General features: G+C 40.4%; 1 protein-coding gene across 7 annotated transcripts in view; it reads right to left on the bottom strand.

The window, feature by feature from the left end:
• Positions 1 to 7,046: 7,046 nt before the first annotated feature.
• Positions 7,047 to 11,856, bottom strand: part of BTD (biotinidase) — a 49,440-nt gene continuing 44,630 nt past the window's right edge. For all 7 annotated transcript variants that reach the window (XM_037845293.1, XM_037845286.1, XM_037845328.1 and 4 more), the window contains 2 exons: positions 9,007 to 9,156; positions 7,047 to 8,535 (listed from right to left, as the gene is read on the bottom strand). In XM_037845293.1, the coding sequence (XP_037701221.1) occupies positions 7,363 to 8,535; positions 9,007 to 9,156 (1,323 nt within the window). In that variant the 3' untranslated portion in view covers positions 7,047 to 7,362. The remainder of the gene's footprint in view (positions 8,536 to 9,006; positions 9,157 to 11,856) is intronic.

Below are 11,856 nucleotides of genomic sequence, written 5' to 3'. Positions count from 1 at the left end.
TTCCCCTATTTTTCTACTCATCCATCCATAAACTAGACAAAGGGGAGTGTGGTCCTTATGGCTTTCCCAATCCCATTGTCACCCCTCATAAGCTACATTTTGATACAATTGTCTTCGAGATTCATGGGTTCTGGGTTGTAGTTTGATAGTTTCAGGTATCTACCACCAGCTACCCCAATTCTTTAGAACCTAAAAAGGGTTGTCTAAATTGTGCGTAAGAGTGCCCACCAGAGTGACCTCTCGGCTCCTTTTGGAATCTCTCTGCCACTGAAGCTTATTTCATTTCCTTTCACTTCCCCCTTTTGGTCAAGAAGATGTTCTCCATCCCACAATGCCGGGTCTACATTCCTCCCCGGCATTATATATTAAATATATATATACATATATATTTAATATATATATTATATTATATATAATATATATAAATATATATATACATATATATATATAATACTGATATATATATATATCCCCCCCATGCTGGGGTGTTACAATGGCTAGGAGGTAAATGACATGGTGGAACTGAAGCCTATAGTATCCTTTGGTATTTGCTCCATAGCTGCTTATTGAATTGTGCCTTGAAGATTCACCTTTCTGTTTATACCTTGTATTGCTTGATAGGGAAGGGACTGAGACTGTGGAATTTTTGAAATTACCTATATAACTGCTTGTTGAGCTGTGCGTCGAAAGTTGACACCTTTCTGTATGTATGTTATATTTTACAATAAAGGAAATGGCTGAAGATGTAGAACTGTGACTCATGACAGTCTTTGAAATTTACTAACAACTTGTGAAATCATACTTTGAAAGTTATCACTGTTATGTATACATGTTCAAGTTTACAATAAAAAATGTTTTTAAAAATGAGGGAGGACTCGGGCAAGATGGCGGCATAGAGAGGAGTGGAAGCTAAGTAGTCCCCCTGGAACAACTACAAAAAACCAGAAACAACTAGTAAATAATCCAGAATAACTGCAGGGGGAGAAATGAGACCATCCATTCATCATACACCAACCTGAATTGGGAGGAATGCCCGAGAACACAACATAAAATCTGTAAGTAAAACCTGCGGAACCAAGTCGCGAGACCCCCTCCCCCATAGCCTGAGCTGCAAAGCCTCGTGGTGCCACAGAGAAGCTCTCTCCCAGCAAGCGAATACAGCTCAGCTGAGCTCCAACTGGGGTTTTAAGTAGTGAGTGTGAACTGCTCACTACAGGTACTCATCCCCAAAAAACAGACAGAGGCTTTGGGTGACGACTGACCTGGGAGAGCTGGAGGGTCGCCTTGGACTGGGTCTGAAGAGGACTATCTGTTTCTTTTTTGGCTCAGTGGAGAAAGCCCCAGTCATTTTCAGTTTCCAGGGCTGTGACTCTGGGAAGGGTGCAGACAGCACAAGCAGAGAGCGAGACCATTGAAATGCTAATGACCTCCACCTGAGGGGTCTGTCTTCTCTAGGAGGAAAGGGGTGGGGCCCTTTCCATTCAGAACCAGACCCCAGAGCCTGGGGGAACACGGCCATACCTCCTCACACCAGTCAAGAATTATAGGCTAACAGGCATCACCTGCTGGACAGAAACGCACAGTGACCTGAGGCATCAAAGGGTGGAGCAATTTCCTAAGACACACCCTCAGGGAAACCAGATACTGAATATTTCTTCCCTCTGGGACCTGAGCCTGTTCTGGTCTGGGAAAACCTGATTTGGATAACCAAGGAAACCATGCCTAGACAACAGAAAATTACAACCTACACTAAGAAAAACAAAGTTATGGCCCAGTCAAAGGAACAAACGTACACTTCAACTGAGATACAGGAATTTAAACAACTAATGCTAAATCAATTCAAAAAGTTTAGATATTGCAAAAGAGATAGAGGCTGTAAAGGAAGCACTGGACATGTATACGGCAGAAATCAAAAGTTCAAAAAAACAACTAGTAGAATCTATGGAAATGAAAGGCACAAGAGATGAAAGACACAATGGAAACATACAACAGCAGATCTCAAGAGGCAGAAGAAAACACTCAGGAACTGGAGAACAAAACACCTGAAAGCCTACATGCAAAGGAGCAGATGGAGAAAAGAATGAAAAAATATGAGCAACATGTCCGGGAACTCAAGGATGAAGCAAAGTACAATAATGTACATATCATTGGTGTCCCAGAAGGAGAAGAGAAGGGAAAGGGGGCAGAAGGAATAATAGAGGAAATAATTAATGAAAATTTCCCATCTCTTATGAAAGACATAAAATTACAGATCCAAGAAGCGCAGCATACTCCAAACAGAAGAGATCTGAATAGGCCTACGCCAAGACACTTAATAATCAGATTATCAAATGTCAAAGACAAAGAGAGAATCCTGAAAGCAGCAAGAGAAAAGTGATCCATTACATACAAAGGAAGCTTCATAAGACTATGTGCGGATCTCTCAGCAGAAACCATGGAAGCAAGAAGGAAGTGGTGTGATATATTTAAGATACTGAAAGAGAAAAACCGCCAACCAAGACTCTTGTATCCAGCAAAGCTGTCCTTCAAATATGAGGGACAGCTCAAAATATTTTCTGATGAACAGACAATGAGAGACTTTGTGAACAAGACATCGGTCCTATAGGAAATACTAAAGGGAGCACTACAGGGTGACAGAAGACAGGAGTGCGTGGTTTGGAACACAATTTTGGGAGATGGAAGCACAACAATGTAAGTACACTGAACAAAGGTAACTATGAATATGGTTGAGAGAGGAAGGTGGGGAGCATGTGAGACACCACAAGGGAGGAAAGATAACGACTGGGACTGTGTAACTTGGTGAAATCTAGAGTATTCAACAATTGTGATAAAATGTACAAATATGTTCTTTTACGAGGGAGAACAAGCAAATGTCAACCTTGCAAGGTGTTAAAAATGGGGAGGCATTGGGGGAGGGATGCAATCAGCATAAACTAGAGACTGTAACTAATAGAATCATTGTATTATGCTTCCTTTAATGTAACAAAGGTGATATACCAAGGTGAATGCAGATAAGAGGGGGGGATAGGGGAGGCATGTTAGACACTTGACATTGGTGGTATTGTCTGATTCTTTATTCTACTTTGATTTAAGGTTATTTTTCCTTTTGCTGCTTCCTAGCTGTCATTTTTTTTTTCCTCTTTCTTTTGCCTCTCTACCTTCTTTGACTCTCCCTCCTGCCTTGTGGAAGAAATGTAGATGCCCTTATATAGATAGTGGTGAAGGTGGTGAACACATAAATGTATGACCATGCAGAAAACCATCAATTATTTACTTGGGATAGAATGTATGGGGTGTGAACAAAACCATATTTTAAAAAAATGGGTTGATGACAAAACCTTCCGGGCAATATACTGAGTGAAATAAGCCAGACACATTAGGACAATTATTGCAGGGTCTCACTGATAGGAACTAATTATAATATGTAAACTCATAGACATGAAATATAAGGTACCAAGATATAGGATGAAGCTTAAGAATGGGAAGTGGTTGCTTAGTATGAGCAGAATGTTCAATTAGGATGAACTTAAATGTTTGGAAATGAACAGGGGTGTTGGTAGCAAGATGTGAGAATAATTAACAGCGCCGAATGGTGCGTGAATGAGGTGGAAAGGGGAAGCTCAGAGTCATATATGTCACCAGAAGGAAAGTTGGAGGTCAAAAGATGGAAATGTATAAAACTGAATCCTATGGTGGGCAATGTCCATGATCAACTGTACAAATACTAGAAATCACTTCCATGAACCAGAACAAATGTATGACAATACAATTAGAAGTTAATAATAGAGGGGCATATAGAGAAGAACTATATACCTATTACAAACTATATACTACAGTTAGTAGTATTTCAACATTTTTTCATAAACAGTAACAAATGTACTATGTCAATACTACGAGTCAACAATTGAGGGGGGTTGGTTAGGGATAGGGGAGGATTAGAGTTTCCTTTTCTTTTTTTCTTTTTTCATCTTTCACTTTATTTCTTGTCTGGAGTAATGAAAAGTTTCTAAAAATTGAACAAAAATTAAGTGTGATGGATGCACAGCTGTATGAGGGTACCCAGGGTCAAGTGATTGTACACTTTGGATTTTTGGATAATTGTATGGTATCTGAACAATCTCAATAAAAATGAAAAAAAAATAAAAATAAAAATAAAAGAGGACTGGGAACCTTAAAAAAAAAATGAGGGAGAGTTTAAAGTATTTACAGATGAATAGACACTGAAAGAGTTCGTGAACAGGAGGCCTCCTCTACAAGAAATACTAAAGGGAGTGCTACAGACAGGAAAAGACAGGAGAGAGAGGTTTGGAGAAAAGTGTAGAAATGAAGATATCAGGAGATAAGAGAGTAGAGATCGGGCATTTGATGCTGAAGGTATATAGAATGTTCAAGAGGATTGATTGAATAGATCCAGAAATGGGTAACACAATACTGTGTGAAGGTAGCACAATATTGTAAGTACAGTTACAAGGTGTACACAGTCATCACAAAGATGACAGTGAGTACAGTTGAAAGAGAAAAGTTAGGGGCATGTATGACATCAGAAGGAAAGATAGACGATAAAGACTGGTGTATAACTTAGTGAAACTTAGGTCAATGATTGTTATTAAATGTACAAATATAGGAATTTTTAAATGAGGGTGAACAAATGAATGCCAATATTGCAAGGTGTTGAAAATTGGATGTTATTGGGGAAAAATACAATCAATGCAAACCAGAGTCTATAGTTAACAATAACATTGTAATGTGCTTCCATTTATTGTAATGAAGGCAATATACCAAAGCTAAATGTCTATAAGAGAAGGACATAAGGGAGAGGTATAGGATTCTTGGGGTTTGTGCTGTTATCTTAACTTTTCATTTTATTTTATTTTTATTTTTTTAGTAGTCATTTTTTCCCTTTTTTTCTTCTTTTCCTCCTCTTCCTCTTTGTGGAAGAAATGGAGATGTTCTCATAATAGATTGTGGTGGTGAATGCATAACTATGTGATTATACTGGGAACCTTTGCTTACTTAGAAGGAAAACATATGGTATGTGACTAAAACTGTTTAAAAATAAAAAAAAAAATACCTCACAGGGTTGTTGTAGGATTAAATTAATAAATTAATGTTAATTTTTTAAATAATTCCCAGAACTTGAAAAAAAAAAAAAAAAAAAAATAGGGCCCTGCCCTAATCCGAATGGCAGAGTAAATGTTTCAGGGCTCTGTCCTCTGACAGAAGCTTTGAACAACCAGCAAGAACTGGCAGAAACCTCTTTCTCAAAGCACCAGGAGACAGTTAAAGGACTGTGTAACAGGGCAAGTGACAAATCAAGAAAACAGCTACTTAAAAGCAGTATGAACTCATGGCACCACCCTCACCAGCTCAGCATGGAGCTGCACTCTAAGTGTGAACCCCTGGTCCTGATTCTGGAGGGAGCAGAATAAACATTCTACCTATATTGGGAGCATGTACATCTGGCACAGTCTGTCTGGGGGTGGCCCGAGGGGCTTGCTATCGCTATCCTAGAACTTGCCTTGGGTCTAGAAGGCGGCTCACTGAGCTCTCCTACAGTAATGCTGCGGGAAAGGAGTCAAGGCATGCCGCCTGGGGCAAGGGATTGCTGGCTGTCAGACACACAACGCAGTGCACAGAACTGTGAGGAAACTTTCTTAGGGAAGAGGGGACATTTGGAACCATGTAAATGTTGAAATTCCTTGGGCCACAAACGAGTGCCCAAAATAAGATACATGTGCAGAAAGGATCAGGGAGGCCCCTATACTTTGGCCTGGAGCCATTCTCTGAACTCATTAGGAGGATAAGCTCTGAAGCAGCACACTCACACAGGTCAATCTGCAAAGACTGGGAAAGGTGTGGCGGTGGTGGGGTTTCTTTTTTTTTTTTTTTCTCTAAGCTCTTAGCCCCTGGCATTCAAGGAAAGTTATGTCATAACACTAGCTGGATACATGCAAAGCATTAGAAACTGTCAATGAGGGGGTCCAGACATGGGACACACCAAACGAAGATTTTATTTAAATGGTCCTAAATATGCTCAAAGAGCTAAAGGAAAACATGGGCAAAGAACTAAAGGAAATTAGGAAAACAATGGATGAACAAAGAGAATCTCAATAGTGAGATGGAAATTATGAAAAGGAACCAAACAGAGCTGAAGACCACAGTAAGAGATATTTAAAAATTCCGAGGGGTTCAACAGCAGATTGGAACTGGCAGAAGAAAGAATCAGAGCACCTGAGGATGAGACAATTGAAATCATTCAGTCTGAAGAGCAGAAAGAATGAAGAAAAATGACAGAGCCTGAGAAACCTGTTGAACACATCAAGCATACCAAAATATGCACTGTAGGCATCCCAGGAGAAAAAAAAAGAGAAAGGGTTAGAGAAAATATTCAAAGAAACAGCCAAAAACATCCCAGGTTTAAAGAACGACATGATGAATATGCACATCCAAGATGCACAACGAACTCCAAACAGGATAAACCCAAATTAACCAAGGCTGTACCATGTTACAATCAAACTGTTGAATGCCAAATATAAAGAGAGAATTCTGAAAGCCACAAGAGAGAAGGAAAATGTCACATACAAGTTAGTCTTAATAAGATTAAGTGCTGGGAATGATGTCTGAAATGCTCTGTTCAGAATTCTGTTACTCATACCTGCCCATTGCTGCCCGTCTCGCTTCAACACTTTTATCCCAGACACCACCCCACCCCCACCCCCCGCCCTGGGGCACTGCACTCTCTTTCCAGTGATTACAAGTCCTGCCTACATATTCCATTTACTGACAGAAAGGCAGATGTTAGAAAATTTTCTCTTTTATATTTAAAAGCAGCTTCAAGGTTCACATTTCTGATGTTGCTGGGGGCTCTGGTGTTGCCATTTCATCAGGACAGAGTTCTAGTTGACCTTGCAGCCATTTCTAATAAAACTTTAGCTTTGAGGTTTGCTTCTTACCTTAGAGAATGTTTAAGGCTTGTGAAATACTTACACTTTCTGGGTGTCACTTGATCAACCACAAGAAAAACAAGAAAGAAAAATCATTGTGGATGTGTAATATATAAATCGGCATTTATTTTTGTTCTAGCTCTTAAAATCAATCTGTACTGAGAGAGATGCTGGAGGAAGATGTGGCTTGAAAAAGAAAAACATGAGTAGAAAATGCCAGAAAATGTCTCAGTAATTCATGTTTAAGAGGAAGAGACATGGAGAGAATCTGTCTCTCCTACTTCTTCCCTTAGTTCCCAGGGTGGGATCTGGTGCCCCAGAAATGGGCACTGCCTTTTGGGCAGAGGTGTTCCCAGCCTTCGTGATCTCTGGCCTGTGGAAGTCAAGGCTCAGTCTGCTCCACAAGCCCCACACTTCCCTAATCCCTCTCATACAGCCGCCCATAGAGAGCTGCGGTCACTAGGCCAGAGGACAGTCCACTTTTCCTCAGGAAATAGTGGTCATTCTCCCAGCCGAGCTGCCCGGGGACTTCCAGGGTCATCCCAGAAGTTAGGAGCAAAGGAAAGATGTAGGAAGTACTGAAGTTCCCCCACAGATGAAAGTCAAATATTCCTGTGGCCTCTGAGATCTCTTGCCCACAGGTGTCAAAGCCAAGACCCCCACACTTGACCAGGGCACAAACTTGAATGTAGTAAGTGCCATGCACCGTGTGAAGGCCATCAAAGACACCCAGGGCATAGAGCTCTTTGGACAGTTCAGGCCTCTGGTAAAGTAAATAACAGCAGAGGTCTTTTGCACACACGTGGAGAAAGCCTTCCTTTCCCCATATAGGGACCAGGGTGAAATTGTCATACATCATCTCAGAGTAAAATGTGGGAAGTGTGTCCATGTTCCATTTGGTGGCTTCTTCACAATGGACTTCCTGAGCATCCTTCTCACAGTATGGATCACCTGCCAAGATTTTTAAAAACTTACTATGGGATGGATCAATTCTACCTGTTGCATTCTCTGTAGCAATGAGACCTATTGGATTTTTGGCTATCTGGGCAATTATGAGGTGTCCTTGGGGGTTTTCCATATCATGGTACCAAAAGGACTTCAAAGGGGTGTGTATGCCACTCCCTGTCATCCCCAGAGATGAGTGGTGGATGTTGGCTGCCAGCACATTGATGCCAAAGGCAACAGCAAAAGCTTGTTGAATCTGAATAGCTGCCAAGAGCGGGAGCTGGTTCATCCAGGCAGCTGGAAACACCACGTGCTTCACTTCAGAGTCTCTGATGAGTCTGATGGTAGGGTCAAAGAACAATATGTCAAAGCAAGTGAAGACGCCAAACTTGCCAGCAAAGGGGGTATCGAAGATGATGTGATCCACTTTGAGAGGGGTATCAAAAGCTGCCTCAAAGTAGAGGTTGTGCTTGCGGTAGCGGTCAACAAGGGTTCCATTATCACTGAACACGACATTGGTATTAAACTGGTACCTCCCATCGTTAGGGCACCCTGGGTCACTGCTGTAACAAGGCTGCTTTGTCCCGAGATTGGCCACCAGGAACATCTCTCCCTTGATAGCCATACAACTCAGGCGCTGGAGGACCTACAGAAAAAGAGGTATAAATAAATGGATTTTTAAAAATCCTGACTTTCGCCTCATATTTTTTAATGAAGAAGCTCCTGTATTGTTTCCATGAAATATAAATAGCTATTATAAGTTAGTAAGAAAAAGGCAACCACTACTGAAAATATATGATTGTATAGAAATTGTGTAGCAGCTAGGAAACTAAGACAGCAGGCTTCTACTTTTTTCCTTGTGTGTGGTTTGTTTTGTAAGTATATATTCACGTTTTTCTTGTATAATTAATAAACATAAAGGTCCATAGATGAATAAGTGCCTTATGTAATACCCGATATTCCTTAACTGAATGAATGTGTGGCACATGCAGTTTGGGGAGTTTGGGTTTAATTTTTAGGATCCTATTTTCTCCTTTCAGTCTTGGCTTTTGGTCCCTGGCTTGATTCATCTCCACATGCCCTCTGTCCACTGAGGAAAGCTGGAATCCTCACGCACCTCTGTGTCATTGAAACGATGGGGCTCGAGGCATGGGTTCCACCTCACCAACTGGGGAGATGGCATGAAGTCCAAAAAGGGGTAAATGGATGTTCTTGTAAAGTTGAATCCATGAATGCCATCTTCTGGAAACACTATAATCTGTACACGCTGTAAGTCAAAAACATCAAAGTATAGTCTGTTATTAGATAATAGGAAATACCACTCCATTCACTTGTTCATTCTTCCTAAATTCATTTGACAGCCATTGAGCAGTTACTCTTTATTAGGAGCCAGAGGTACAAAGACAATGGCTGGACTCTTATCAGGGATCTTAGTCTCAGAGAAGATGTTTCACTTGGCCTAATTCTGAGGGAGCAAAGACAAAGTCCTCTTGTAGCACCCACTAACTGCCTGAGGACATGTTAGGGAAGGAGAGGGTGTGTGAGCTTGGTTGAAGGGAGCAGGAGTTTGTCAGGTGAACGGTTAGAAGTTTGGAGTTCTTAGTGGTGCAATGGGAGATGAGGTGGGTTAAAAAGGGCCTTGAATACTGGGTCCATGAACAGAGGTGCCATCTCCTCCAGTCCAGTGGTTCTCATTCTTCATTTTGCATCACAATCAGGTGGGGAACATCTGAAAAAAAAATACTGATGCTGGGGCCTCACTGCTCATATAAAAGTCTGATTCAATTGATTGTGAGTGAGGTCCTGGCAACAGTGTTTCTTTAAAGGTGCCCAGGTGCACAACCAAGGTTGGGACCCACTGGGCTAGTTGATAAATTAAGTGTGTTGATTTCAGTATAGAAACAAGGACTCCCTCTGAATTGCATTTTCCAAACTGGGAATCAGGAAGTTCTTTTCAGAACTCTGACCCTAGAGGCCTGTTTCCACCTCCTGGGCTCCCTGTGATGTCTGCAGCAACCTAAGGAAATCCAAAGAAACGGGGCAGCCCTCAGCTCTCTGCGCCAGAGCCTCATTCTTCTGTTGCTCTCCACTTACGTGGCTTAAAATGTCAAGCCTGGAACATTGACCCTGATGTGGCAGGTGAAACAGGAAGGCAGAGAAGGCATGAAAAATCTAAAATAGCAGGTGGTTTGAGCCATTTCTTTCTGGAATATACTGCAAAATTTTTATTTGTAAAATTTGGAAAACAAAATATAAAGGAGATAAGAAGTCATGATCCTTTAAAACAGATATTTATTATTAATATTTTGGTTATTTTTTATTCTTTGTGTATTTATGTTTAATTGAGATAATAAATACATGTTTTTGCATCTTGACTTTTCTCACTACATAGGACAAGAACCTTCAACAGTATCATTTGTGTTGACTGTATTATATTTAAGAGGAGGCACCCTACTTTATCCTCTATTGTACATCTGAATTATTCCCAGTTTTTTGTAATATAAAGAACACTGTGGTGACCATCTGCATTCAGGGTGCTCAAAACATTTACTGAATGAGTTTTGTACCCATATCTTTGATTGACTCTGATTATTTCTTCAGAATAAAGTCTTATAAAGGGTACTACAGGACAAAGGGAATGAAAAAGTTTAAGTTTTTAACACACATTGCCAAGTAGCTTCCCAGAAAGGTTATACCAATGTACTCTCAGCAATGAATGTGTAAAGAAAAATTAAAATCAAGCAAAAAAATGAATGTATGCCCCTTCAAAATTATACTGGGGTACTGTGTAACAGGCTCACTGAAGATTATTTAATTACCCAACGATTACAATTTTATTGCTCCACAGGACATTAACCATTTTTGTATCTATTATCAAATTCATTTCAGTATTCATTTGATTGACACACACATTTCCATTCCTTAAATTCTCCTTTGAACCAGCTTACCGTCTTATTGGATCCCTCATTAATTAATGAATTAAATAAAACCTCTGACACACATTCATTCTATATTTGTACCAGAGTCATGTTTTTAACTTTTTGAAAATTTTATTATTGTATTTGGACATATATCCTTTATTGAAATCAAACCAAGAGCACTGAATGGTTTCCTATGGAGAATAACATTTGACTTATGTGTACATATTAGATTAATATTAAAATGTTCCCTGAGCACATATCAGTCAGGAGTGAAGAGAGGAACCATACCTGGACTGGGGCAGAATTTGGGTCTGATATGATTAGCAGTCCTTTCTAGGAAGTAATGAGCATGCCTGATAAAAGGGTTGAGCAATTTTCTGATCTTAATAAGATTAAGAATCTGTCTGAGGAATTAAGGTTACTAACCTAGGTGACTGACCAGCTTAATCATCTTTAAGCTGTACCACCCCCGTCCCCCCTATAAATCCTCTACCAAGAGGCAAATATTTCAGCTGGCTTTTTCAGGAACTGCTGCCCTTATAGCAAGTATGATCTAAAACTTTGGGACATGCTTGGCATAAATTTGTCTTAGAAGTTGCTTTAACACATAGCCACAACAGGGGAGCTGAGATATTTGTGACCACTAAAAACAATCTTATCAACTGCTTCCTCCCTGCTCCTGGACCACGAATAGAGAAAGAATGATCCATTGAAGCCTGCATGGGTTCAACAAAAACGTGTTACAGGTTACCTTTCTGGCTGGTTATTAAAATGCCAAAGCAAAGGAATGCTACAGTCTCTGGGTTTTCCGTATGGCACTTGACAAATGTCTCAGGATGGACTTTGAACAGAATGGAGAAGCAAGAGGTGGATGCTATTTCAGGTGCTGGATTCAGCGCCATGCAGGCAAACAGTTTTGTCCACAGACTGCTCTCAAGTGGATCCATGTCATCTGGAGGTCTAAAGACATGGCTGGGATTTTTTTACACTGACTTCAGCATAGAAATAAATGAGGTGTATCAAATGTGTGAATGACGTGAAGGTAA

This window comes from Choloepus didactylus, chromosome 1 (assembly GCF_015220235.1).
Source record: "Choloepus didactylus isolate mChoDid1 chromosome 1, mChoDid1.pri, whole genome shotgun sequence".
NCBI lineage: Eukaryota > Metazoa > Chordata > Mammalia > Pilosa > Megalonychidae > Choloepus > Choloepus didactylus.
This window is presented reverse-complemented; position numbering and strand designations above follow the sequence as displayed.